Genomic DNA, 27,774 nt, shown 5'->3' with positions numbered 1-27,774 from the left:
TAAAAAAAAAAGTTAACTTCTCGGGAAGCGAGAATGAATTCTATTTTGGGACAGAGGGAGTATATGAAAGTAGTGTTGAAAATATTTTAACAATTAAGTTCGTCTTTGTCTGATTGGTAAGGTTAGATATTATAATAGCATAAAAATTTTGACTCTTATGGACACCCTTATGGATCAGTGCAAAGTATCCCGATCCTACAGCATACACAAATGGCAACCTTAAAGTTATGATATTTTCAAAGTGTGGACAATAAAGACCATCTTAGACGTTCTGGCATTAGAGTATATACGTGCAGACACATAGGCATGGTGGTGCAAGTGAACAGCCAGCAGGAGTCGAGAGTCAGGGGTGTTTGGATCCTAGGACTAAACTTTAGTCTCTGTCATATTGAATTTTTAGATATCAATTAGGAGGACTAAACATGAGCTAATTATAAACTAATTACATAAGTTGTGGCTAATTTGCTTGCCAGCGCCGTGTACAGGATGGTATGGAGATGTGGTGAAACTTATTGGAGATTTGTTGGCGCACGAAAGAAATGGATATCAAAAATCTCTTCCTGTCGGTATAAAATATGATCTTAGCCGCATCACCGAAAGATCTACACAGTAGAGTTTGTGAGCCACGACGCCACGCTCTCTGTGACTGTGTAAATCTCACGAACTTAACTTTTTGGATTAAATGTCACTTTAACGTCGGTCATATACTTTTACAATATTATTATCTTATCGTGCGATTCGTGTGTTTTTAGTACAAAAGTTTAGCTGTCCCGTAGCAACGCACGGGCACGAACCTATTTGCATATATACTCGAACCTGTGTGTACATGATTATATAGAGATATAGCGGAACTTATTCATGGATTTATTGGCGCATAAAAGAAATGAATATCGTAGAATTCTTTTTGCCGATATAAAATATTATCTTAGCCGTATCACGAAAAAAGTCTATATAGTAGAGTTTGTGAGCCTGCGACGTCACTCTCTCCGTGACTGTGTTAATTTTACGAACTTTGCTTTTTGAATTAAATGTCACTTTGACGTCGGTATTTAATTTAACAGTATTATTATCTTATCATGCGATCCGTGTATTTTTAGTATAAAAGATTTAGTTGTGTCGTAGCAACGCACAGATACGCTACCTGGTAAAACTAAATCTTACACACAAACATACATGATAATTATTTTTTTTAGAAAAAAAAAGTATCTTCGTCGGTAACCACCTAGTGTGGGTAGTCCGTTGGCAGGAACCACATGGGCATCTGCAATGGGTCAGCCACGAGCGAGTACGCGAGGCGCTGCTTGACGTAACCGTCACCTCCCTCCCCCTTCTTCAGGTCAAAGATGGCCGCGTCGCAGCCGTAGGGCACAGCCGTAGGGCGTGTCCGCGAGGTACACGCAGTCCGCCTCAAGATCGGCCTCATCCTCGGACTCAGGCCCACGCCGCACGGTGACGTTGAACGGGTAGTTCGCCCCCAGGAAGAGCGCGCGATCTCCCCCGAGGTCCGTGACGCGCCGCCACGTGCCGCTGCCGGCGTCGAGCTCGTGGAGCGACATGCCGAGCTCGAGGAAGCTCCTCCTGTCGTCGAACACCAACCTGCTTCATACACGACTGTCCCAGCACCTGCCCCGGTACTTGTACATGTCTGCAACGTCGCAGCCATGTATGTAGATCAGCAGAAGCCGCCCTTGGCCGCCACCGCCGGAAGCGGCCAGGTAGTACCCGCACCGGTCATGGCGGCTGGTCTCATCAATCTCCGGTCCCTGCTCCACCGCGGGCTCCGTCGTGGCTCCGCCGTTCAGGTCCCAGGCGGAGTAGATGCGGCCGAGCTCGTTCACGGCGAACAGCTTCCCATCGAGGACGCGTCCATGTACGAGACATCAGACCGCGAGGCGGCCGCGGGGTTCTTCAACGCCGTCCAGCGGCACTCGCCTGTGCCTCAGCCGCTGGCCGCCGCCGTGAACGCCAGCAGACCTTCGGAGAAGACAGCAACGGCGAGGTGGCCGTCCGGGTGCGCCGGCGTCCGGCATAGCGCGACCTTGAGGATCTTGTGACAGTGACCACCTCTGGTGGTGCGGACGTGGAGGTAGCCCTGCACCTCGACTCCCCGGATGGTGGCGAAGGACGGCAGGCTCACCCGCGTGCCGGTGACTGGGTTCAGGAGCTCGACGTCGCAGCCGCAGTCCGTGGTCACCAGCCACCCGTCCTTGCCGCCGACCCAGGTCCGGCCCTTCAGCCCCTCGGCCTCGCCGAGGAAGGACTTGCTGCCGCCGCCGGCAGACACGTCATGGAGGCCGAAGGCGCCCGCGTCGACGTTGGACTCGATCTCGCAGCCGTCCGGGTCCAGTCCGGACGTGAGGAGCGCGGGCGCGCCCGGCCGCAGGCGAGGATTCTCCTCGCAGGGCGCGGACCAGCCCGTGCAGACGGCCGGGAGAGGCGGAGGATGCTGATGGGGTCGAGACGCTCCGTGACGAGTTCGCACAGCTCTGGCAGGAGGTCGGCCCACGGCGGGGCGGTGGCCGCGCTCGAAGCCGGAGACATTGTCGACGATGAGATGCTGGCCGAGCACCTGCGTGGTCACCGTTGACGACGGTGAGGAATTCTTGGACCTACGCCATTGTTCGTGTGACAGCAGAATACACATGTGTACTACGGAGTAATACGTACCTGGGTCGTCAAATAGACAAACACAGAACCCGGATCGAAATAGACGACGGCCGGGCACGAGGGAGACGCAGGGATGAAGCCGAGCTCGATGGCATGACGGTCTTGGTTCAGAGTTCAGCCGTGCCCCTGTCAAACTTGGCCCTCACGTCTTTGTAGCATTGGACCTCGGACTCGGAGACGGAGAGTGGCATCAAAGACACGGTTCTCGTTACAAGTGACAGCCGGCTCTGACATGATCATAATTCATAGGAGATAGCTTTGCCACCAAGGCTTCAAAAGTTCAAATTAATGGCTCGTTGGAACGAACCAGAGCTGGGCTCAAGGATGGACTGGGTCAAAAATTCCAGATCTGGGCCATCACATTAATGGGCTAAAACTCGGATATTGGCCCATGGGCAGCTGAGTTTTTTTTTCTTATTATTAGGAGGCCTATTTGGTTGCCCAGCTTCGCCCAACCTGCTGCATGAGTGGAGATTTATAAACTTGTCTAAGGAGTGTTTTTAGTTGGGTACACATGCACCACGTGCGGACACACTTGCATGAATAGATATAGCATGGCTTGGTGATGCAAAATAGGAAAAAAAATTATGTGCATACTGTATCCACAACTGCGACATGCATACATGGCGTGGATGCCTGACATGTGTCGGACTTTAACAATCCAATGCCGATCCTCCGCTCGGAACAGACTCTGCTCCAGCCAGCTGCTCCTTCACGCAGCCATGCCCACCCGCCGCATGCCCGCATGCACTGTAAAGACCAACATGTGTCAGGCATCCAGGCATGTATCCATGGCGCAACTTGCATATAGTTTCCATAGAAAATTTTCCCCGCAAAATAAGGGTGACAAACCCATATGTCAGCCTCATAGGCTATAGATAGGTTGCATCTGCTCATGCAACCTCACCAAATACTATCTTTTCTGAAACACAGTTATACAAAGCCTGTATCCCTGGTCCAAATCCCTAATATGAAATCGACAATCACCACTGGTTTTGCCAAACAACACTAGGTAAGTGGTAGTGACAGTTTCACCTGTCACCGCCGAGTGAGCAACTGACAATGTTAGCCTTTTTGACACAAAAAGGAAAAAAATTCAGCAACACGCTGCCGCCGTACCTCACGTGCCTCCAGGCTTGCAGTCACCGCCACGTCACCTTCATGCCCGCAGCTACGCAAGGTCGGATCCAAGAGACAGAGGATGAGGGAGAGGGGGGGGGGGGGGGGGGGAGGAGAGAAGGGGGTATGCAAAAGTGCCACAATGGAGTTCGAGAGAGGATGTACAAATCTGAGGGAGAAGAGAGAGAGAGAGATGAGAGGGTGAGGATTGACTAAGAAAGAGGACGCGAGAGGAGAATGAAGAGAGAAAGAGAGGATATGTTTAGAGTCCAAGAGAGAAGGGAAAGGGGTGTGGCGGACTCTAACTCGAGTCAAAAATTGATTGCACTGTTAGTCGATGTGGTCAGTGCCCATTATTGGTTTTATTAGAATTCGACAATGATATTTAGGCTCTGTTTGGTAGGGCCCATCTTCAGCTCCGTGGAGGAGCTCTACCAAACCATTTAGCATGAGGAGTCGATTGGAGCCGTTTGAGGAGAGGAGCCACAATTGTGACATCTCCAAAACAGCTCCGAAGAAAAGCTCTACCAAACAAGTCCTTATTTATCATCACCGGTGCTTAGTTTAAACCGATCAGTGATAACTATTTTCCTTATGAACCAACACTATTATCCTATCAAATAAGCACACCTTAAGCATTCGGCCATTCGATCTCAGTAGCAGTAGACAAGTGCATGTACCGAAGGAGGAAAACGGTCCAAAGTTTTGTCGGAAAACGGCAGCCTAGCCGCAAGTGGCACACCTGGTGCTGGTGATTAAAAAGCCAAGACCAGGACGTGAACTGGTCGCAAAGCAAGAAGGAGAAGGAATAAAGCCTAAAGGCGTTGATAGGCGGCGACTCGGGGGAAATCTGCCGCCCTATCTTCTACCTTTGCGTCTCTCCCATGACTGCTCCGAAAGGCGACGACGAAGTCGACCCGGCGGCAAATGGCAGCGGCATCTATATTCTATGGCGCCCCCCGATCCGGCCGTCATCGCCGGCCTTTCACATCTCTGCAGGGATCGGAGAGGATCGAGGCAAGAGGCCAATTCGCGCTGCTGTACCCCACGCACTCAGCACAGTCGCCGCACCCTCGTGTGCCGTGTGCGTGCGTGGCGCTGCTGTGTATGCTCCTCTCGCCTCCGACTCCGATCCATTCCCGGCCGTGGACTTGGCTGGACTGGACCACTGAGCGAGTGAGCCTGCCACTTAGCTTGAGGCCTTGAGTTTCCGGGGTGGTGGTACCACCACCTCCACCTGTAGCCCAGTCATTGCAGGCTAGATAGCTCCATGGCCCTGGCCCATGCATGCTTGCTTGCAACAGTGACGCGCAGATTCACACTGTGCAACACGTTTCTTCCTGCAGGTACTACCATACCGCACGATCGAGAAAGACACATACTACTATTTCTTTTTTCTCTATTTTATTAAAAAGAAAGAAAGAAAGAAAGAAAGAAAGAAAGAAGACGCCGGCCGGTCTATACTGCATGCATGTTTGGAAAACGAGTAGGGAATTATTAATTAAAGCGCATGCATAGCCGCTGCAGACGAGACTGACTTATTATCACTGATCCTGGCTGGTGGACGACCTTGCTTGGTGTTGGTGCTCCAAAGACCAAAGCGCTCTTTGCGCAAAAGGCAGCTCTGATCCTGATCGGCGTCTGTTTCCGTCTCTCTCTCGTCCTCTCGCTCGGTTTCCATGGATCGAGTACTCCAAATATTCCTATCCATTCGCTGCCCTCCTGCATGCCACTCAGTGTTATCTTCCTCTTCCTGTGCGTTTATCAGTTTATTATCTCATATCATTGACAGATGACATCTTCAGATCCAAGATGCGATGGAATGGAAAACACTGGCCGCCCCACTACCCACGGACACACACGCAAACACACACAGTGCCCTGGCTCCGCGTGAAGCTTTGCGCATGCATAAACGTCGCTCTCCATGTATATCCGAATCCTCTCCGCCTGCAGCTTTTTCCTTAAGCTCGAATCGTGCCACGAATGACAACTCAGTGTCTCCACCAATGGCATACGATTATGATCACACATGAGCGTATGATCAAGGCCTGCATGTTTCTGCACGTAGCGCTGCTGCGCTGGTAGCTCTCGACAAGATTCTGCACACAACCTATAGCTTGTTCATGCTTCCTGCGGTGATTCTTGTTCTTTGCCCCTTGCTTGATGAGATGCGTATATGGTGGTTGAGTGGCTGTGAGGGTGATTCCGGCCGGCCGTTGTAAACAATCTCTTTATGTGGTCTCAAATTCAAAGATTGCATGATTAATGTTATTAGGTCATCCAAACGACCAAAAAAAACTCTTGTATACTATACTCCGTTGCTACCAATGGCGGACCTACGGGATTTCAAAACAGACTAAAGCCTTGTTTGGATGTTATTGGATTCACTTGAATCCACTTGTGTTGGGGTGGATTGAGGTGGAATTTAGTTCAAGTCCCACTCCAATCCACACCAACATATGTATTGATGTGAATCCGACTACATCAAACAAGGTCTAAAGGGGATTTAATATTTAGTACCTCTCAATTTGATCAAGGAAAATCGATTCGAGAATTTGAGATGTGCCTAGTTCCACCTTCCAATTGTCTTGTGGTGGGTATGTGCGCCCTTCCTGGCCGGCCACCGGCGTGCAGCGGCCTGCTATGGCATTGCGCTTGCTAGTAGATGAGGCCAAGCAGCGAGCACGGCTGTGCTCAATGGACGGCCAAGCGCCTCTGTGGGCTGGTGGATCCGCCCCTAGGGCAATAGGGTGCTGCTGCACCGAGGTGCCACCATGCCGGGCGGGCGGTGGCCAGGGCCGGCAGTGCTAGCTGCTAGGGTTCCCGGTTCAACGGTTCTGCCTCTCGCTGTCTTGTAGACTCGTGGCGACGCGCGGAGACGGCATGGTGTCGGGAGGACAGGAGGAGAACGTGGATTGGGGAAAGGCAAGATGGCACCAAATCCTGGGTCGTCGGGTGTGGCCATTGGGGAATAAGTGAGAGTGATAGGTGAATGAGCCGGTGGGCTGCTACGTGTTTGGATGAATAAGAGCAACTCTAAGAACATATTTATATCCTTCCTCGTTGATAGGAATAATGGTTTAGGTAAAAAATATCCTCTAATAGCTTCTTTAATTGAGTTTTCAAATATTGTCGTCCTCTGTTCTAGATTTTTCGCTAGCTAAAAATAAAGAACGGGTTGGCTCTCTAGAATGTGAACAAGACAGAGAGAAGTTGTTGGAAGATGTAAAGAACGATTTTTATTCAAATGGCTCTCTAAATAATAATTTAGAGAGTTAGCTTTAGAAACACTCTTAGAGATGCTATGAGACGAAGAGAGTAGCATTTTGGAGCTTAATTATGGCCATGTTCGTTTCTCTTATAATCCGTTTTTTCAGCTTGTTTTTTTTTTCAGCCGGAACAGTGTTTTTCTCTCACAACAAATTAGCCAGAACAATATTTCGACTTGTTTTTTCAGCGAAGCGAACGGGACCTATATTATACATGTGTATATGCCTACTAACTACTAATTTTTCTCTAGAAATATTGAATATTTTTTCTTCTCGAATACGCAAGCAAGTTCAAGTTTTTACAAGACGACTGCCACAGACAAAAACTCGAAACACGTAGGCGCCGTTCGGCTGGTACAAACACCAGCCGGTTTTCACTGTGCATAGATGAAAATCACTGTTTATGCTCTCACAAATTTCTTCAGATTCATTTAGATTCCTCCAAATTTCTTACAATGAACAGAGCTGTAGTGGCAAAAGGTAACAGCTTTATGTCGTACTACTCACCAAATAGGATATTGCCCGGGAATACCCAGGCACAATGGCCTGTCCGCCCATGGTTGCTCCGACTAGTTGGCACTACATCTATCTATGCCTGGAACAAAGACATGCTAAAACTAGCAGTGTAGTTAACAGCCTTCTGCCTCTGTTCTGGCTCTACCCCTGCTAGATGAATTTTTTTTTTCAGAAATATAGTTTACCACTACTCAACTTTTGGTATTCTTAGCTATACATAATACATGTGTGGTAAAATTTAAAATAGATTGATTGCACGTTTTGACATCTCACATTAGTAATGGGTAGAAGTTTTTAATGAAGTCTCATGTTGTACTTCTTGTCCTTCGAAACAATTTTCCAAAGTTTATTGGGACAAAGCTTTGTTGGTATTTATTTTATGAGTTGTCTGGCAGCCTGGGTCCAGCGTTGGGAGAGGGATTCAGGGGAAGACTAACCCAATCCTGCTAGGTAGATGATTATGTCCAATGAGTATATCTGTTAATCTGACCCTGGAACCTTTTTGTTGTGGTTTCTAACAGAGAACTTGCTGCAATGTCGTGGTTTTTAAGCCTCCGATCACGACAGTGTTCCAATCTAACATGACTAGTCGCGCGCTTTTTTAGAACTAGCTAGTCATGCCGAGTCTGACACTGCACGGTTAAATGATGCATGCGAGGTCACTTTTTAGATTTTCTTAGCTTTCAAACTTTTACAGCCCATTTCATAAAGATAATCATACATGTTTCCTCCTTATCTAGAGTACTACGACCGGTGTGATCTCATCAATTTGACAAAGTTATGAAACAGTTTTTTAATATTGAATTTTCTAACTTCAGGGCAAGATATTATAAAGGTTAGCCTAGCCCTGTTGGTGGAGAATATAAGTGGGGCCATGCTAGCGCCGGACGTCCGGACGCCCGCGTACCGCGTGTGCTGCACCTGCTAGTTTGCTGTGCCTGCCTGCGTGCTATACGCTCCGCGCGTGCTGCTGCGTTTGCTGGCTCGCTGCACTCCGAGCGTGCGCTGCTACGCTTGCCCGTGTGCTTCACGCCCCGCCTGCTCCTGCTGGGTCGGCATGCGCTGCTGCTGCGCCTGCATGGGCAGCATGTGCATGGGGCCCACCCAGTTGCATGCGAGAGAGAGTGTGGGAGCACAACGTGCATACCCGTGTTGACCCCTGGCTGCATGTTCCATCGTGGAGGACCAAGCCTGGTGGTGCAGTAGCGCCTGGTTCTGTATCCGTTGGGTGTTAGCCCGCTTTGGTGCTCTACATGAGTGCATAAACTTTGACCAGGGAGTGCCCGGCCGACCGCCTGTTGCGTGCATATCCGACTATTGAAGCTGGCCCGTATGACAGATATAGACAGCACTGGATGGGTACCTGTAGCGCGTGCGTACCCGCGAGTCAGTGCGTGGGGAACAACACTTGCTGCGACATCCTAAAACTAGGTGAAACAAATAAAACATACGTTCGCAACATATACGAATAACCGCTGCAACATATATAACATCTAGATAAAAAACTTGCAACATATGTCTGAAATAGATGAAATATTTGAAACATACACTTGCAACATACGTGTATAGCTACTGCAACATATGCAACATCCAGTTGAAAACATGCAACATCCAGATGAAAATAGCTGAAACATTTGGAGAACACACTTGCAACATATTTGTATAGCTACTGCAACATATGCAACATCCAGATGAAACACTTGCAATATACGTTTGAAATAGATAAAACATTTGAACAATACACTTGCAATACACGTGTATAGCCATTGCAACATATGCAACACCAGATCAACTTTTGCAATATCCAAATGAAACATAAGCAACATACATATGAAACACATGAAACATATGATTGCAACATGTGCTCATCTACTTGTTGCCGCACAATGAAGGCTCATTGACGCGGGCACGAGGGAGCGCAACACGAGGCGCGGGCGGCGCTTGGCGCTTGGCGCGAGGCACGAGGCACGGGTGTGGTGCGTAGCATGAGGCAGGTCCCGCGTGATGCGTGAGGCGTAGGGGCGCGCGGCGCGAAGCGGGTCCAAGGCGTGGCGCGAGGTGCAGGGACACGTGGCACGAGGCGGTTTTGTCCCGATGGAAGCGTCTAGATTTTTTGTAATAATGGGCCGGTCGGACCTGGTCGGCCCAACGAAGGCGCGCATCCGGCCAAACCGATAGTTGGTAGAGAGCATTACCGAAGTAAGTATATATGCACAACACCCATTCGCAAGCCATCTTCAACTCAAATTTCGGTATTCTTTCTTCTTTGATAAAATTGTATAGGAGGTCCCTGAGCTGAACTTGTGCAGCCATCTCTCCGAGCCCCCTAAACTTGCAATTTCTTTCATCAACCTCTTGATTGCATATATAGTTGTCACTTTGGACCCTGAACTTATATATATTTGCCTCACCATAGTCACCGACCCCTTCAAAATTGCGTCATTGTCTCACATAGCGTTTGCTTAGTTTTGGACGATGGTCAGATGAGACAAGCATGAATGTTTTTAGAAAAAAAAGAGTGCTTACCATTAAACTGTCTACGCAAATATATTATAATGTTTTGGAAAAAAACATAATCAATTTATTTAAAAGTAGCAACTTACATATGTTTTATGGAAGTACTAATATGATTCAACTTGTAAATATGTAACTCTTCAAGGAAACGCCTTTTATGATCGCTAAACCATGTAAAGCTCATGGCTCCCCGCGTGGAACTATGCTAGTATATGTGTTCTATGGTAGCACACATCTTACATATGTACTTTTAGCTCTTTTTGTATAATATATTAACAAAAGCGAGTAGTTAAGCTACGCGTTATGAAATACTTTGGGTTATTTGTTTCCATAATGACATTTGTGGATAGTTTAGGTGCAGATTTAGGGATTGTTTTAGTTTATTTTTAATAATAATAATGGCATATATGTGCAATTGAGATGTGGATTAGGTACTTTAGATTATGCTGGATAATTTAGAAGGTGGTTTAGTTTTTTTAAGCCTCTCATCTGGATACAATTGTGGCATCTGTTGATGTATGAATACACGCCCATGATACTCACTCACACCACATGCACAACTAGATCGACCTATAACTACATACAAACCAGCAGACTGCATCCATCCAGAGATCATTGGGACCATCCATAGCCCCATAAGCGACATCGTCATAATCTTTTTATGGCTCCACGTGAGAGAGGCTAACAAGTTTCTGTGAGAGATGCGAGTGCGATTTCTAGGAATCAAACTCGCACCAGCAGTGAGCACACTGGCAAATGTATGTGCTTTTGTCATTTTGAAGTAAATTGGATCTAACAGTTATTGTTGCCAAGTTTGTAAAAAAAAGTTATTGTTGTCAAGTCTACAAACTCGATGGCCATATGGTTTGTTAGAATTAACATGCATGGAGCCTCTAAACATTGTCTCTCATTAGTAATAGTGAGATTAATTCTCAATGATCCAAAGAATTGTATATCCTTTTCGGGCGCAAGCATGATCAGTTTTTTTAGGGGAACAGGAGGGGTGTTGCCCCTGCCCCCTACTGGGATTTCAGTGATCAGTCCTATAGTCTGTATGAATAAATCCCCTATAACACACCTAATGTTTGGTGCAATATATAGTTTGACCCTTGGCACGCACCCCTATGTAGCATGGCAGAAACTCAACATATACGTGTACGCGTGCAACATTTGAAATTGACAAGCGTGAAATTCCTCTCATTCTCCGTGCCACATCAAGTTAGGCCACTAGAGTGTGTGCAGCAATAATACTGATGAATTTAGATGATCATGCTCTATAGGTCAAACGATCAATTATGTGCGTGAATCTTTAATTCTTTCTATGATGCACATGTAGACACCAAGGAATATATTAGTGCTGCATGGGTCCGGTCCCTACTTTGCCATATATATGAGATCATGCAATGGTGATGTTAAATTAAAGCAAGTAAAAGTGGTGGTGTGGATGGTTTGTTTCTCTGTCATGTGTCATCACAAGCGATGGTGGGGTGGTATCAAATCCACGGAATGGAATCCCGTCCATGAGAAAAACTGCCAATTTACACGCATGCCTCGCTCCGACCAAGGCTATCTCAAACAACCGCGACCCAAAATACAAGACCTATTCGTCTTTTAATAGCACTACAGGCAAAGACATCAATACCTATTTTTAGTCTTCTTCAATAATAAGACCCAAAAAACAACTCTTTCTGCAAATAGGTCTCCAGGAGAGAGGATACTTAGATTTAGGTTATGCCTCTCCTGTCACCTAAAATAGGTCTTCCATATAGGTACTCTGTTGGAGGTTATATGTATTACGTTAGAGATCCATTTTGGGTTTGGATTCCACAGTGAATATCCTGTTGGAGAGAGCCTAATTATTGGACACCAACCCTACCCCTTGTGGCGCCTTTGGTTCCCTCTCTTCTCTTCCTTTCTCAAGTTGCGTACCGCTTTTCTTCTTCTTTTGAAGCTGCAATATAGCGGCCTCTTCCTCTCCTTTATATCTACCTTGGACTTGGACGCCGGAGGAGCTAGTGAGCTACCAATACGGCCCATCTTCCTCTTGTAGGCTGTAAGCAGCAGTCACCTCTCTGTCACACACATGGTAGGTATGAGAGGTGCCTACGGTGGTGGTGGTGGTGCTTACAATGACAGCAAGAGCCGGCCGCATGGAGGCGGCATGGCGGCGGCTCCGGTGACAGAGCAGGAGATTGCGGCGATGTCAGTTCACAAGGTGGCGCCACCGCCGGCGCAGAGCACGGCGAGCAAAATGAAGGCGAGGGTGAAGGAGACCTTCTTCCCCGACGACCCGTTCCGGGCGTTCAAGGGGCAGCCGCTGGGGACGCAGTGGCTCATGGCGGTCAGGTACCTCTTCCCCATCCTCGACTGGGTGCCGAGCTACTCCTTCTCGCTCTTCAAGTCCGACCTCGTCGCCGGTCTCACCATTGCCAGCCTCGCCATTCCTCAGGCAAGCAGCATCTTCTCCATGCATGTATCGATCCTTTGGTTACTAGCTAGCTTCTTCTCCCACAGTGCATGTTTGCAGTCAAAATGGGATCTTCCCCCCCTGCCGTTTCAGACGGTCAATGGAACTGCTGTGCTAGTCCAGCTGTATACGTTTCTTTACTGCAGTTTCTGTGTATTTGCAAGCTTGTTTGGAGCGATTTAGTACTTTGTGCCAACTGTTCTCGTACTGCATTAATCATTAATTAATCCCAGCTGCATGCATGCACGCATGCACACACGGTTCTATTTGGCTCTGCAGGGCATTAGCTACGCGAAGCTGGCAAGCTTGCCTCCCATAATCGGGCTGTGTACGTATCTGTATCCCTGCTGGCGTCTCTATCTAGTATCTATCTGTAATTTCAAGTGATGAGCAGAAGGAGCCATGCATGCATATGCAGATTCGAGTTTCGTGCCGCCGATGGTGTACGCGGTGCTGGGGAGCTCTCGGGACCTGGCGGTGGGCCCGGTGTCGATCGCGTCGCTGATCATGGGGTCCATGCTGCGTCAGGCCGTGAGCCCCACCGCGGAGCCGCTGCTGTTCCTTCAGCTGGCCTTCACCTCCACTTTCTTCGCGGGGCTGGTGCAGGCCTCCCTGGGCATCCTCAGGCTCGGGTTCGTCATCGACTTCCTGTCCAAGGCGACGCTGGTGGGGTTCATGGCGGGCGCCGCCATCATCGTGGCGCTGCAGCAGCTCAAGGCGCTGCTGGGCATCGTCCACTTCACCACCGAGATGGGCATCGTCCCCGTCATGGCCTCCGTCTTCCACCACACCAACGAGGTGCGCGCGCGCATGCATGTCCATTCGCCGACGCCGAGCGCGCGGGCGGCCGCTGCCTTAGCTACCCAATGCAACTAACGGGCTCGTGTACGTGTTTGTTGTATGCTTGCGTGTGCAGTGGTCGTGGCAGACGATTCTCATGGGTGTCTGCTTCCTCGTTTTCCTGCTGTCGGCGAGGCATGTGGTACGTACAACCAATTTCTCTTTTTGAACTACTCTTTATAAATTCCCTCTTGTCGTACATACCGGCCTCCCGTTGCAGGTTTGACGACGACTAGTGTCGTTTTCTGGTATTCATACGTACGTGGCCCTGTTCAGCACCGTTGGCCGCTCTAGTAGCCCACACAGCTAGTAGTACCAGTAGCATGCGTTTTCGCGTTTGCATGCCTTTCTGCTTGTTTATTTTGCTGTGGCTGTCGCACTCGCACACGGCACACACTAGTGCCCTAGGTCCTCATCAGGGGCCGTCAGGTGGCACGGCAACGGGCGGCAACAAACCTAGCTACAGGAGGTTGTACGTGTGTGGGTCGTGTGCTATAGTGCTATAGCTTGGCGATCGTTAGCTTGACAACCCCACGGCAGAAGAAGATTCTGGGGACAAGGAGTAGTGCCCGGGGGCCGGGGCGGGCAAGATAGCCATGCATGCAGATGCAGTAGTCATGGATGAAATGATCGCTCTGTATCGATCTGACCGTGCATTGGAAGGATCTGCGTATCATTTTTCAGTCAGATCTGATCCACGGAATCTCATCGCCTACAGCCGGCAACACATGCTACTGTGCTATACTACTCCAAAAGCTAATGGTCAAAACATCATGTCCAAAACCGGCACACACACACACACACACACACACACACACACACACACACACACACACACACACACACACACACACACACACACACACACACACATATATATCAGCAATGGCAATACGTACGTAGTGGTCTGTTCACGAGTGAACAATGGACGGCACGTCGGCAATTGATTTGTACCAATGCATGAATGTCAGATGTATCATGTATGTGAGGACAACTATGCCGTACTTGCAGATATATATGTGGAGTTTTATGACGTCGATCGGTAAACCAAACTATATATCTTTCTGAATGATGCTTAACCTGTCCAACCGAACCCACAGGCAGCTGAATCTAGCACTAAATCTAGCGCCCTTCATTAGGCTAGCATTGTGCCTCTAAGGCCACAATGATTTTAATTCGTATTCAATCACCTGATTATATACTCCACTCCAACTAGCAAATCATTCCCTGCATCTTACGTAGCACATTGTCTGATCTACTCTGTTCTGTAACATATCATGTGTGTGGGCGTCTTGCTGTGAATTGAACAGAGTATCAGCAGAACTTTGTTCGTGTTCTGTGTGAAATTTTGCTAGCCATATATGTTGGTCGTGGCCGAGATTTTGATTGCTAAACATGCCCTCTGCAAGCTTGGAACTGTGTTAGCAGAATGCATAAGTGACGCAGCTGTCTGTTGATTGTTCTGTAATGATTGTGGCGTCAGAGAAAAAGTTGATTTCAGAGTCTCATCTACATTCTTGATGCAGTCCATCTGCAGTGACACATTTTCCACCTCGTCGTCCTTGTATGCAGAGCATAAGATGGCCAAAACTTTTCTGGGTTTCAGCATGCGCGCCCCTCGCATCTGTCATCATCTCGACCCTGCTTGTTTACCTCTTCAAAGCTCAGAATCATGGCATTAGCATCGTAAGAACTGAAACATCTGAAAGGAATTTTGTTTTGCTTGTTGTCTTTGCAACAAGATGACAATCAAGATATATATTTTTTAATTTTTTCACCACAGATCGGGCAGCTCAAGTGTGGCCTGAACCACCCCTCATGGGACAAGCTACTGTTTGACACAACATATTTAGGCCTCACCATGAAGACTGGCCTTGTCACTGGAATAATCTCTCTTACGGTATGGCTTACCATCGTTTTGCTTTTTTATCTTAATCGAGCATTGTGCTTGACAAATCTCTGAGACAAACATATCACATCATACTATTTCGCTAGAATTAAGCAGTTCCGTTGTTTTTCATCCAAGTAGCACTGGCTCACTGCTAATGGAATGCGGATGTAATTTCACCACTGCAGGAGGGAATAGCAGTTGGTAGAACATTTGCCTCAATTAGGGGCTACCAAGTAGATGGGAACAAAGAAATGATGGCCATAGGGCTGATGAACGTTGTTGGGTCATGTACATCATGCTACGTAACAACAGGTACAGTTTTTTTTTTTTTTTGGCTTGCCAAATCATGTCCAATCTTCGATCAGATTCTTGGTAAATTTCTAGGATCAATACCAAGACAGGGAATGATCATTGGCTCTGTCTTATTTTTCATCAGGAGCGTTTTCCCGCTCTGCTGTAAACCACAATGCCGGCTGCAAGACTGCCATGTCCAATGTGATCATGGCACTGACTGTGATGGTCACGCTGCTGTTCCTCATGCCATTGTTTGTGTATACTCCCAATGTTGTTCTTGGAGCAATCATTATCGCTGCGGTTATCGGTCTGATTGATTTGCCTGCTGTGTACCACATCTGGAAGATGGACAAGATGGATTTTCTGGTGTGTGTTTGTGCATTTGCCGGCGTCATCTTCATCTCAGTCCAAGAAGGCCTGGCAATAGCGGTACGTATACTAGCTGTGCTTCAATGTGCATGCTCTATTTGCTTGGTGCTCACATTTATTTTTATAAAAAATGCAGGTTGGTATATCTATATTTAGGGTATTGATGCAGATCACAAGGCCAAAGATGATGGTTCAAGGGAACATCAAGGGGACTGATATTTACAGGGACCTACATCACTACAAGGAGGCCCAAAGAGTTTCCGGGTTCTTGATCTTGGCCATTGAAGCACCAATAAACTTCGCTAACTGCAACTACCTGAATGAAAGGTAACAGCAATTTCGTTACAATTCAGTATGTATTCTAGCATTTCACTTGCATGGTAAACATAGAGAACAAGTTGACAAATATATATTTGTTATTTCCATTTGCAGGATTAAAAGATGGATAGAGGAAGAATCTTTTGAACAGGATAAACATACTGAACTCCATTTCATAATCTTGGATCTGTCAGGTCAGTGACTTATTACAGGATATATGGCATATTTTTTTTCTCGAACACGCAGGAGAACTGCGTGTCAATAAGATAGAGAAAACGCAACTATCCGGCATTGTTCATTGGAACTATTTTGTGAAATAAAATTTGTGCTTTTTAAAAAATAGAGGAAAAATAACAGTTACAAATAGTTCTGAATTAACTTGTCATTATGCAAAATTTGCTTTTGCTAGTGGTCAAGTGTTAGCTAACAGTAAGTTTGGAAAGTTTTATTTTAGATCAGAAACAAAGAAGATGCAATGTCTGCAATGTATTAAAAATACTTGTGTGCAAAATAGTTTATAATATTTTCTGTTTTTTATTAACAAATAGAAAATATATTTTCAGCTGTTCCTGCAATTGACACAAGTGGCATAGCGTTCCTCATTGACATAAAGAAATCAATAGAGAAACGTGGTCTGGAGGTATGCTCTTCAGATATGAAACTTCAATTATTCTTATAAAAAGTGAAAAGGATTTTTGAATGTCAAACTAACTTTTTATTGTGTTGCAGCTTGTGCTTGTCAATCCTACTGGAGAGGTCATGGAGAAAATACAACGAGCAAATGAGGCTCAAAACTATTTTAGGCCAGATTGCTTGTATCTGACCACTGCCAAAGCAGTCGCTTCACTTTCTGCACTTGCCAAGATGACAAAACCATAAATGGATTGCTGAATTGTCATTGTGTTCATCCATTGCACTGTTAAAATTTCCGGTGCAGGATTTTCTGTCATGGGAAGTGCATCCAACAGGAGTACATCACATCTATGTTTGTATCTAGTAGAATTCTTCAGATCCATGTGATGCAAATTCAGTAATAGAATGTGAATTCTGAAGTATTGGAGTACCGAAAACCCAACAATATTTGTGTACATGAAAAAAATATGGGAGTACAATAGATAGATCTTACAGAAAATTTCTTTTGCAGCGATAAATATTAGGTGTTATAAGAGTAGAGACTATATTTGAATTCGTCTATTTACTACAAAGTTCTTCGTTCTACATCGACCATTGGTACTTTGGAGGTGCACAAGTGTATATATATATATATATATATATATATATATATATATATATATATATATATATATATATATATATATATATATATATAGGGAGAGGCTATTCAGTAGCCGGCTACAAAATAAGTTATTCTGTAGCCACTCCCATTTACTATAATTTTATATATTAATTTACCATAATGTCAATACATATTTACGATAGTTGGGTTACTATAACATATGGGGATATTTACCATAACGTTATATTAAACCACTTAGTAAGGAGTTACTATAATCTCGTAAATTAACATAGTAATTATCGTAACTCAAAGTGGCTACAGAATAAGTTATTCTGTAGCCAGCTACAGGATAGTAGTTCTCTCTCTCTCTCTCTCTCTCTCTCTCTCTCTCTCTCTCTCTCTCTCTCTATATATATATATATATATATATATATATATATATATATATATATATATATATATATATATATATATATATATATATATATATATATATATATATTGACACCCCACTTTGCAATATGTCATTGATAGGAACCGAGGTTCCTCCTCTGACCGAGCGTAGGTTGTAGCGGTGGGAGATCGGGGGTCGAGGCTTAAACCGCGATGGACCACGGCGGGGCGCTGTGATCTCGCGGGTGGAGGCTGGCGGCGAGCGTGAGGCAAGAGGAGAGGCGATTAGGGCACAAGGTAATCTCCCGGCTCCCTAAAGGAAGTCGGAAACAATAATATGTTTCTGCTTACTTTCCTCAATAGAGTTTACATGTATTTATGTCTCTGAATAATAATAGAAAATAACTCTACTATTATGTAAAATATGATAAATATGGGCCTTGAGCCCCCTAACCCGCCGGCATCCTCTAGTCACTGCTGGGCCTTCGCCTGGAGTACTGGATGCCGGTCATAACATCTCTCCCCGCCTTCTCAAACAGCTCGTCCTCGAGCTGGAAGTCGGGGTAGAAGGAGCGGAACTCGTCGACGGACTCCCATGTCGCATCCTCTTCTGGAAAACCATGCCACTGGATCAGCACCAGCCAGGTGTCACGGTGCCGCTGGACACGTAGCGCCTTGGCCGGGGCAGGAGTGTAACGGCCGTCAAAGGTCGGCGCCAGGCTGGCCGGCGTTGCTGGAGCGTCACCGCGGTGGCGCTTGAGCAATCCCACGTGGAAGACATCATGAAGACAGGCACCCTCGGGCAGCTGTAGACGATATGCCACCGCTCCAAGACGCTCCAAGACGCGGAATGGCCCGGCATAGCGAGGACCGAGTTTGCCCTTGGCCCCTGGAGAGAGTGCATGGGCCGTGCGGTTGAGCAGCCGCAGCCACACCCAGTCGCCCACCTGGAACTCGACGTCGCGGTGGCCGGCATCATAATATTTTTTGGACAGCTGCTGAGCCTGCAAAAGACGTTGGCGCACCTCGGCGAGGATCTCATCACGGGACCGAAGAAGCGCATCTACAGCCTCGGTCCGAGCTGTACCCGGCGAATAGGGCAGCAGCGGCGGAGGAGGGCGACCATAGACGACCTCAAACGGTGTGGCGCGAAGAGCCGTGTGGAAGGAGGTGTTGTAGCAGTACTCCACCCACGACAGCCAATCCACCCACGCGCGGGGGCGATCCCCCGTCACACAACGGAGGTACATGGCGATGACCTTGTTCACCACTTCGGACTGGCCATCCGTTTGCGGATGGAAAGTTGTGCTCATGCGTAACTGGACGCCCGCCATCTTGAAGATGTCTCGCCACACGTGCCCGGTGAACACGGGGTCCCGGTCGCTGACGATGGACAGCGGAAACCCGTGAAGGCGAACGATACCATCGAAGAAGGCACGAGCGACAGACGTAGCAGTGTAGGGGCGGCCGAGCGCGATGAAGTGGGCGTACTTGGAGAAGCGATCCACCACCGTGAGGATGACCGACTTGCCCGCAACCTTGGGCAAGCCCTCGATGAATTCCATCGAGATATCCGCCCACACTTGGGTGGGGACGTCGAGGGGCTGCAGCAAGCCCGCGGGCTAAACCGTCTCCGTCTTATTGCGCTGGCATGTGGTGCAAGAACGCACTAGGTCCTGCACCAGCACACGATCATGGGGGATGTAGAAATCTGCATGGAGTCGGTGTAGCATCTTCTGGGTGCCCTCATGGCCAGCTGAGTGAGCCAGGAGGAGCATTTGCTGGCGCAATTCCCCTTGGTCCGGCACGTAGACGCGGGATCCATGGAGCAGAAGGCCGTCAGACAGGCGCCATGGGGCCTCCAGCTCCCCCGCCTGGAACTGCGCAGCAGGTGCTGGGCGTCAGGCGCGGCTGCTGTTGCCTGCCGGATGGCGTCCAGAAGGTCGAAGGATGGTCCCGACACGGGGAGGGCTACTGCAGCCGCGGCCACCAGGACGGCTGCCCCCCCATCTGCCAAGTCCCGGCGAGAGAGAGCGTCTGCCATGATGTTCAAGCGGCCCGGTGAAAGGTCCTTGTTTGGTTTTGGTAATTGAGTGACAACTTAGGTGGACTAATTGTGTTTATGTGAGATACACAGGTGATTAGTCCACAGGTACATGTGTGTGAGCAACATATGCCATGAAGGTGAAAATGGCTTGGAGATGTTGCAGAGCTCACACACGTGATGATGAAGGAGCTTAAATGCACATGAGACATGACATTGAGTCATGTGATCAAGGTGGAGAAGATCAAGACAAGACTTGGCTTGATGGACCGGTTGCAAGCGTGAAGGGCAAGTCGAAGGCTTTGGAGTGATGGACCGCGTGGTGGTGAAGCTTGAGCAAGACTTGGCGCCGATGGACGATGGCAACGGTGAAGAGCAAGTAGAGTCAAGATCGATGAACCAATATGATCATGTGATGATATGAAGTGGATCATATCATTGTTGATCGTGTTGGTGCATGTGTTGCATCGACATTGAAGGAGATGGAATGGAATGCGCAAGGCAAAGGTATAACCTAGGGCATTTCATTTCACCGGTCATAGGTGTGTAGAGAAGTTTATGACCGGGTTTAGGATAGATGGCCGTACTATCAAGAGGGGCAAACTTGTTTGCATATCGGTCATCTAGTGCCACTCGAGTGATCTAACTTTGCATTGTCGCTAGGATCGAGTGGCGTGGCAAGTTGAGTGGCTAACATCCTTTGGGAAATGATTATGTAATGCTAACACACATACACATGGTGGTGTACACTTGGTGGTGTTGGCACATTTACAAAGGAGGTGGTGTTTGCAGGGGTGAGATGGGTTTTGGGTCCTTCTCTCCCTCCCGCCTCGCAAGCTCAGCGGGATTCGGCGCTTTCGGGAAAATGGAGTGCCTATTTTCTATTGCGCCGGATGCAAATTCTTGGTGGTTGGCTCTTTGGAGCAAGGATGAAGAAGTTAGAAGTGAGAACGAGTTGGTCGCGAAGATGCTGGCGTCGGTCAACTGACCGGACGCTGGATCTGAATGCACCGGACGCTGACTACCTGCGTCCGGTCGCGCTGACGTGGAGTGACGCAGAAGCTGGAGAGTGACCGGACGTTGGTGCTGCGTCCGATCGCGTTCGATCGGACGCGTCCGGTCATGCTCGGGAGCTTACTGGAAACGACCGGACGCTGAGGTTCAGCGTCCGGTCAGTTGAAGTTGCTACGTCCGGTCAGGTCAAGTGACCGTTGGAATTGGGACACGTGGTCGTCTGCGAGCGACCGGACGCTGAGGTCCAGCGTCCGGTCAACACGACCGGAGCGTCCGGTCAACACGACCGGAGCGTCCGGTCGTCCCAACCGTTGCCCAGTGAAGGGGTAACGGCTAGTTTAGCCCTTGGGGCTATAAATAGAAGTGGCCCTCGGCCATGGCTGGTGAGAGCACCTCAAGGGACTTAGTGTCCATGCTTGTGAGTGCTTGGGAGCCCTCCATCTCACACATACTTGATAGCGATCATCCGATTGTGTGAGTGAGCGATTCTAGTGCGATTGCATCGTGAGGTTGCATCGAGTGGCACTAGGTGATCGAGTTGCAAGCCGATGGTGCTTGTTACTCTTGGAGGTTGCCACCTCCTAGATGGCTTGGTGGTGGTCTCCGTCGAAGCGCGCAAGAAGCTTGTGCGGCGCTCCGGAGAAGTGCTTGTGAGGGGCATTGTGCTCGCCCCGCGGGAGCCGCGAAGAGCAACTCTAGTAAAGCGAGACGCGAAGGGCGACAAGTGGTCCGGCCGGGTCAAGTGCTAGAGCTTGTGGTAAGCACTCCATGTGGGAGAGTGTGACTTATGAGTCACCACTAGCAAGAGGACCGGCGGCAACCTTGAAGCTTGTCTCAACGGGGACTAGCGTGTTGGCAAACACGTGAACCTCGGGAGAAAAATCATCGTGTCAACTTTGTTCTTCCCGTTGGTTTGCAACCTCCTTACACAAGCTTGTAATTACTTTCACATACATTGTGCTTGTGTAGTTGCTCTTGTAATTAGTTAGCTTGTGTAGCTCACTAGTTACCTTCTAGCTTGTGTAGCATAGAAGTAGCTCTCCCTCCCGCCTCGCAAGCTCGGCGGGATTCGGCGCTTTCGAGAAAATGGAATGCCTATTTTCTATTATGCCGGATGCAAACTCTTGGTGGTTAGCACATTGGACCAAGGGTGAAGAAGATAGAGGAGAAAGGAATTCGGTCTCACTGTTTAACAGTGACCGGACGCTGAGTCCGAAATGACCGGACGCTGAAGTGGTGCGTCCGGTCAGGCTGTCGGTCGGCACAGTGCTTAGGGTTAAGCACCGGACGCTGGGCTGTGTCCGGTCGAGTTGACCGGACGCGTCCGGTCATGCTCGGGAGCTTACTGGAAACGACCGGACGCTGAGGGTCCAGCGTCCGGTCAGTTGAAGTGCTGCGTCCGGTCGGCAGATGACCGTTGGGATCGGAAGATGACCGTTGAATGCAGGGGACACGTGGCGAGTATCGCGTGACCGGACACTGAGGTCCAGCGTCCGGTCGATCGGACCGGAGCGTCCGGTCGGCCCGAGTTTTGCCCAGTGAAGGGGTAACGGCTCTATTTGCCCATGGGGTTATAAATAGAGGCCATGGCCGGCCTTGGGCCAAAAAGCTGAGCACACTAGAGCCTTGGTGGCTTGTGTAGTAGTGCTTGGGAGCCCTCCATCTCACACATACATGATAGTGTTCATCCGATAGTGTGAGAGAGCGATTCTAGTGCGATTGCATCGTGAGGTTGCATCGAGTGGCACTAGGTGATCGTGTTGCAAGCCGGTGGTGCTTGTTACTCTTGGAGGTTGCCACCTCCTAGACGGCTTGGTGGTGGTCTCCGTCGAAGCCCGCAAGAAGATTGTGCGGAGCTCCTGAGAAGAGCTTGTGAGGGGTACTTGTGCTCGCCCCGCGGGAGCCGCGAAGAGCAACTCTAGTAAAGCGTGTTATTGAGCTACCCTCACTCAAGGGGTAGGTTCTTGCGGCGCCCGACGTGCGGGCTTAGCGGGTGATGCTAATTAGCCGTCGAACCACCAAGTGAGTGGTCGACACAACGGGGACTAGCATGTTGGCAAACACGTGAACCTCGGGAGAAAAATCATCGTGTCAACCTTATTCTTCCCGTTGGTTTGCATCCCCATTACACAAGCTTGCAATTACTTTTATACATATTAAGCTTGTGTAGTTGCTCTAGTAATTAGATAGCTTGTGTAGCTTGCTAATTACCTTCTTGCTTGTGTAGCATAGAAGTAGCTCCCTTGCGTGGCTAATTTGGTTTTAGTAACCTTGTTAGTCACATTGCTTAGTTTATGTAACTAAGTATTTGCGCTCTCTAATTAGGCATTGGTTGCCTTGTTATTGAGCATTGCTAGTGAGCTTAGTTAGCTTTGTGCTTTTGCTTACTAGCATGTGTAGGAGCTCCCTTGTCGCTTAAAGTACTAGTGGTATAGGTTTGTGTAACCTTGCTCCTAGAATTGTTTAGGAGAGCTCTAGCTAGCCCGGCACCTTTGTTGCATAATTGTTATCTTTGCAAGGTGCTAGTGAACATATATAGTGGGGTATAGTCTTGGCTAGACCGATAGTTTTAATTCCGCATTTGTATCGGTTAGCCGACGCGATTAAGTTTTAGAAAAGACTATTCACCCCCCCTCTAGTCGCCATCTCGACCCTTCACCCGGGCGGTACTCTACCGAGAAGTCAAAACCAAATAGCTTGCTGATCCATTGATGCTGCGGAACTGTAGACAATCGTTGATCAAGCAAAAATTTCAAGCTGTAATGGTCAGTGCGAACCAAAAAGTGGCGCCCCCACAAATATGGACGCCAATGACGAACGGCCTGTACCAAGCCGATCAACTCCCGCTCGTAGGCCGCCAGGTTGATATGACGGGCCGCGAAGGGACGGCTGAAGTAGGCGAGAGGCCCGACGCTCTGGTGGAGGACGGCGCCGAACCCTGCGCCCGACGCGTCGTAGTCGACCACGAAGGGCTTAGTAAAGTCTGGCATCTGAAGAACAGGTCCTGTGGTCAAAGCGCGCTTGAGCGCCTCGAATGCCGCCGAAGCATCGTCGTCCCACACAAACGCGTCCCACCGCAAGAGACGCGTGAGTGGGGCGGCGATGATGCCGAAGTCCTGAATGAATTTCCGGTAGTAGCCCGCGAGGCCGAGGAAACCACGCAGGCCGCGGGCAGAGCGCGGTAGGGGCCACGCAGCCACAGCGGCGACCTTGTCAGCGTCCATGGCGACGCTGCCCTCGGAGATCACGTGGCCCAGGTAGGCCACCGACGACACGCCAAACGAGCACTTGGATCGTTTCAAGTGAAGGTGGTGTACCCGAAGCGCGTGGAGGACGATGTTGACATGCTGCAAGTGCTCGGCCCATGATGGACTATAAATTAATATATCATCAAAAAATACCAGCACAAACCGCCGCAGGTAAGGCCGAAGGACGTCATTCATCAGCGCCTGGAAGGTTGCCGGGGCATTGGAGAGCCCAAATGGCATCACCAAAAACTCGAAGTGGCCCTGATGGGTGCGGAAAGCCGTCTTGGCGATGTCCTCCGGGTGCATGCGCACCTGATGATAGCCGGAACGAAGGTCAAGCTTGGTGAAGAAACGAGCCCCATGGAGCTCATCCAGCAACTCGTCAACCACCAGAATTGGGAATTTGTCCTTGGAGGTCTTGGCGTTGAGGGAGCGGTAGTCGATGCAGAAGCGCCACGACTTGTCCGCCTTGCGCACCAGCAGGACGGGCGTGGAGAACGGCGAAGTGCTCGGCCGAATGATCCCTTGGGCAAGCATCGCTGCACATTGGCGCTCGAGCTCGTCCTTCTGCAACTGCGGGTATCGGTACGGCCGCACCGCCACGGGGGCCGTCTCGGGCAGCAGGTGGATGCGGTGGTCGTAGGGGAGCGCCGGAGGGAGCCCAGTAGGCTCGTCGAAGATGTCACCGTGCTGCGCCAACAGGCGATCCAGGAGAGGTAGCCACGGGTCAGTCGTGACCGCGGTCACCGCCTGCTGTGGGGTGGGCGTCTGAGGGCCGGGCACGCCCCGCTAGGTGACGCGGCGGCCCTCCCTCCCGAACGCCATGGTAAGGGCGTCGCAATCCCACAACACGGGCCCCAACGTGCGAATGAAGTCAAAACCGATGATGAAGTCAAAGGCGCCCAGGTTGAGGCCAACACACGTGATGGTGAAGTCCTCGTCACCGATGCGGACGGGCACGTTCCGAGCAATGCCCTCGCACGCCACGTGCTCACCATTGGCCACCGTGACATGGAGGTGGTCACCACCAGCTGGAGACAGGCCCAAACGGCGCAGCACAGCCCCTTGGACAAAATTATGAGTGGAGCCGGTGTCGAGGAGGGCGAGGAAACTCTCGTCTTTGACGGTGACGGAGAGCAGCATGGCGTTGGGCGGGCGGATTCCTGCAACAGCATGGAGAGAAACGACAAGGGCGTTAGCAGCGTCTGCTGCATCGCCGGCCACTCCTTGGCCGGCTGGCTCATCTAGAAAGGCGGCTACGTCGGCGTCTGCAGCAGCCACCTCCCCGGCTTCCTCGTCGACAAAGTCCGTAGACTCAAGGTAAAACAGCCGGGGGCACACATGGCCACAGACATAGGGCTCGTCGCAGTTGAAGCACAGCCCTTGACGGCGGCGCTCCAACTGTTCCGCCGGGGTGAGGCGATGGAACTGACGCACGGGAGGAGCGCCCTGCCCGCCCGCGGGGCCAGCGCCTGGCTGAGCTGGAGCCCCCGCTGCTGGTGGCGGGGCACGCGAGGGCAGGCCGGGACGAGGTGGAGGCCGGGCACCCCGCGGGGGTGGCGCCGTGGGCATGGCCGCCGCTCGACGCTCGAAAGCCCATGCCAAGTACATGGCCGTCTGGATGTCCTGGGGATCGCGCATCTCCACATCCACCCGAATGTACTCGGGAAGGCCGCCGACGAAGAGATCGGCCTTCTGTTTGGTAGAGACGCCACGTGCATGGTAGGACACCGCCTAAAAGCGGTCGGCGAATTCCTGGACAGTAGATTGGAACGGCAAGCGCCCCAACTCCGCCAGCCGAGTACCGCGCACTGGCGGTCCGAAGCATCAGCGGCACAGCTCGACGAAGCGCTCCCAAGAAGGCATGCCCTCATCCTGCTCGAGGGCGTAGTACCAGGTTTGCGCCAGGCCCCGGAGGTGGTACGACGCAATCCACGTTCTGTCGGAGGCCGGCCATCGTTGGCCCCAGAAGAATTGCTCGCACTGGTTGAGCCAATTCAGAGGGTCTTCCGAGCCGTCATAGGTTGCGAACTCGAGGTGATGCGTCTTGGGCGGCAAGCGGTCGAAACCACCCCCCATGGCCTGCGGAGGGCGCTCGTAGGGACCCTCCTGGTCGGCCCCAGGTGGCACGGCCGCGTAGGCCGCCACGGAGGCGCTGGTGTCGTGGAACAGCGTCCCGTCCACGCCGCCGTACAGGGTCCCTGATGCATAGGGTCCCCCATGGGCGACCGTCGATGGAGCTTGAGGGATGGTGGTCCGAGGCGGCGTCGAGGAGTAGAGCGGCGCGGTCATGGAGTGGTGCGCCGCCGAAGATCCAAGGGCCCAAGCCGGAATCGGCGACGGCGAGTGCGGAAGTTGCAGCATATGGATCGGGACCTGGGATACCGCCGGCTGAACGGAGGTCGATGGCGACGGCATGGAGTCCGTCGGCATCCCGTAGGGGTAGGTGATTAGCGGCACCGAGACGGATGAGGGCAACGGCAGCAGAGGAGGAGGAGGATGCGACGGTTGCGGTGGTTGAACCACGTACTGGCCGCTCAGAAACGCCTTCATCATGTCCTGTAGCTCCTTCACGCCATGGCTGAGATTGACGATGGAGGTCGTCACCTCCTCGGGCGTGAACACCCGCCGCGGCGCGACAGTGGTCGTCAAGGATTGGGAGGGCGGCACCACCAGAACGGCCGACGTAGCAGGGGGCGCGGTGGAGGTGGTCGGCACCGGCGGAATCGCCGGCGATGGCGCGGCGGAGGAGACAGCGGGGGTGTCCATGATCGACAAGGTCTGTGATACCAAGCTGATAGGAACCGAGGTTCCTCCTCTGACCGAGCGTAGGTTGTAGCGGTGGGAGATCGGGGGTCGAGGCTTAAACCGCGATGGACCACGGCGGGGCGCCGTGATCTCGCGGGTGGAGGCTGGCGACGAGCGTGAGGCAAGAGGAGAGGCGATTAGGGCACAAGGTAATCTCCCGGCTCCCTAAAGGAAGCCGGAAACAATAATATGTTTCTACTTACTTTCCTCAATAGAGTTTACATGTATTTATATGTCTCTGAATAATAATAGAAAATAACTCTACTATTATGTAAAATATGATAAATATGGGCCTTGAGCCCCCTAACCCGCCGGCATCCTCTAGTCAATGCTGGGCCTTCGCCTGGAGTACTGGATGCCGGTCATAACACATCTTGGAATTTCAGATGATTGTATGAACTCTTTCTCCAAGCTGAAGAGTCTAGTACCTTCACTTCCTTTATTTCCGTTGTGTGACTCAACTTTTGGGACATTTTGACTCACTATTGGAATCCGAGAATTGTTATGGACCTTTGAGCTTTGGACATCTTCCAGTGTTGTCTCTACTTGCCTCATTGTAGGTCTTTCTTCACCTTTTAAGCTTAAGCATGCCATTGCAAGCCTTGCAACCACCTTGGCATCTTCGGTCCCTCCCTCTTCAACAATTTGTGAATCTAGAATATCCGACAAGCGATTGTCTCTTATCAGCGACACAAAGAATGATGCTAGGCTTGCACCCTCTGATGAATGAGAAGAGAAAACTGATTTTTCAGGTGGCTTTTTTAGA

At 50.0% G+C, this 27,774-nt stretch overlaps 2 protein-coding genes and 1 pseudogene across 2 annotated transcripts; 1 reads left to right on the top strand and 2 right to left on the bottom strand.

Moving 5' to 3' along the window:
• Nucleotides 1-1,145: 1,145 nt before the first annotated feature.
• On the bottom strand, nucleotides 1,146-3,825 carry LOC136494173 (uncharacterized; annotated as a pseudogene).
• Nucleotides 3,826-12,079: 8,254 nt separating this feature from the next.
• Nucleotides 12,080-17,482, top strand: LOC136492612 (probable sulfate transporter 3.3). The gene is made up of 12 exons (XM_066488591.1): nucleotides 12,080-12,534; nucleotides 12,832-12,880; nucleotides 12,971-13,350; nucleotides 13,469-13,534; nucleotides 14,965-15,078; nucleotides 15,176-15,292; nucleotides 15,469-15,595; nucleotides 15,720-16,006; nucleotides 16,083-16,273; nucleotides 16,379-16,458; nucleotides 16,828-16,904; nucleotides 16,994-17,482. Exons 1-12 carry the CDS (start codon nucleotides 12,169-12,171, stop codon nucleotides 17,141-17,143), a joined length of 2,004 nt encoding a protein of 667 aa, XP_066344688.1. The 5' UTR covers nucleotides 12,080-12,168; the 3' UTR covers nucleotides 17,144-17,482.
• An 8,545-nt stretch (nucleotides 17,483-26,027) lies between these two features.
• On the bottom strand, nucleotides 26,028-26,969 carry LOC136492450 (uncharacterized). The gene has a single exon (XM_066488460.1). The coding sequence runs from the start codon at nucleotides 26,967-26,969 to the stop codon at nucleotides 26,028-26,030; it is 942 nt and encodes a 313-aa protein (XP_066344557.1).
• Nucleotides 26,970-27,774: the final 805 nt, after the last annotated feature.

This window comes from Miscanthus floridulus, chromosome 11, assembly GCF_019320115.1.
Source record: "Miscanthus floridulus cultivar M001 chromosome 11, ASM1932011v1, whole genome shotgun sequence".
Lineage (NCBI taxonomy): Eukaryota > Viridiplantae > Streptophyta > Magnoliopsida > Poales > Poaceae > Miscanthus > Miscanthus floridulus.
This window is presented reverse-complemented; position numbering and strand designations above follow the sequence as displayed.

What these genes read in the sequence shown, in the direction of transcription:
- LOC136492612 (XM_066488591.1), top strand. Translation starts at nt 12,169, where the DNA reads ATGGTAGGTATGAGAGGTGCCTACGGTGGTGGTGGTGGTGCTTACAAT. An exon ending in GCCTCCCATAATCGGGCTGT is followed by an intron (nt 12,881 to 12,970) that starts GTACGTATCTGT and finishes ATGCATATGCAG; the next exon opens with ATTCGAGTTTCGTGCCGCCG. An exon ending in TCTTCCACCACACCAACGAG is followed by an intron (nt 13,351 to 13,468) that starts GTGCGCGCGCGC and finishes TTGCGTGTGCAG; the next exon opens with TGGTCGTGGCAGACGATTCT.
- LOC136492450 (XM_066488460.1), bottom strand. Translation starts at nt 26,969, where the DNA reads ATGGACACCCCCGCTGTCTCCTCCGCCGCGCCATCGCCGGCGATTCCG.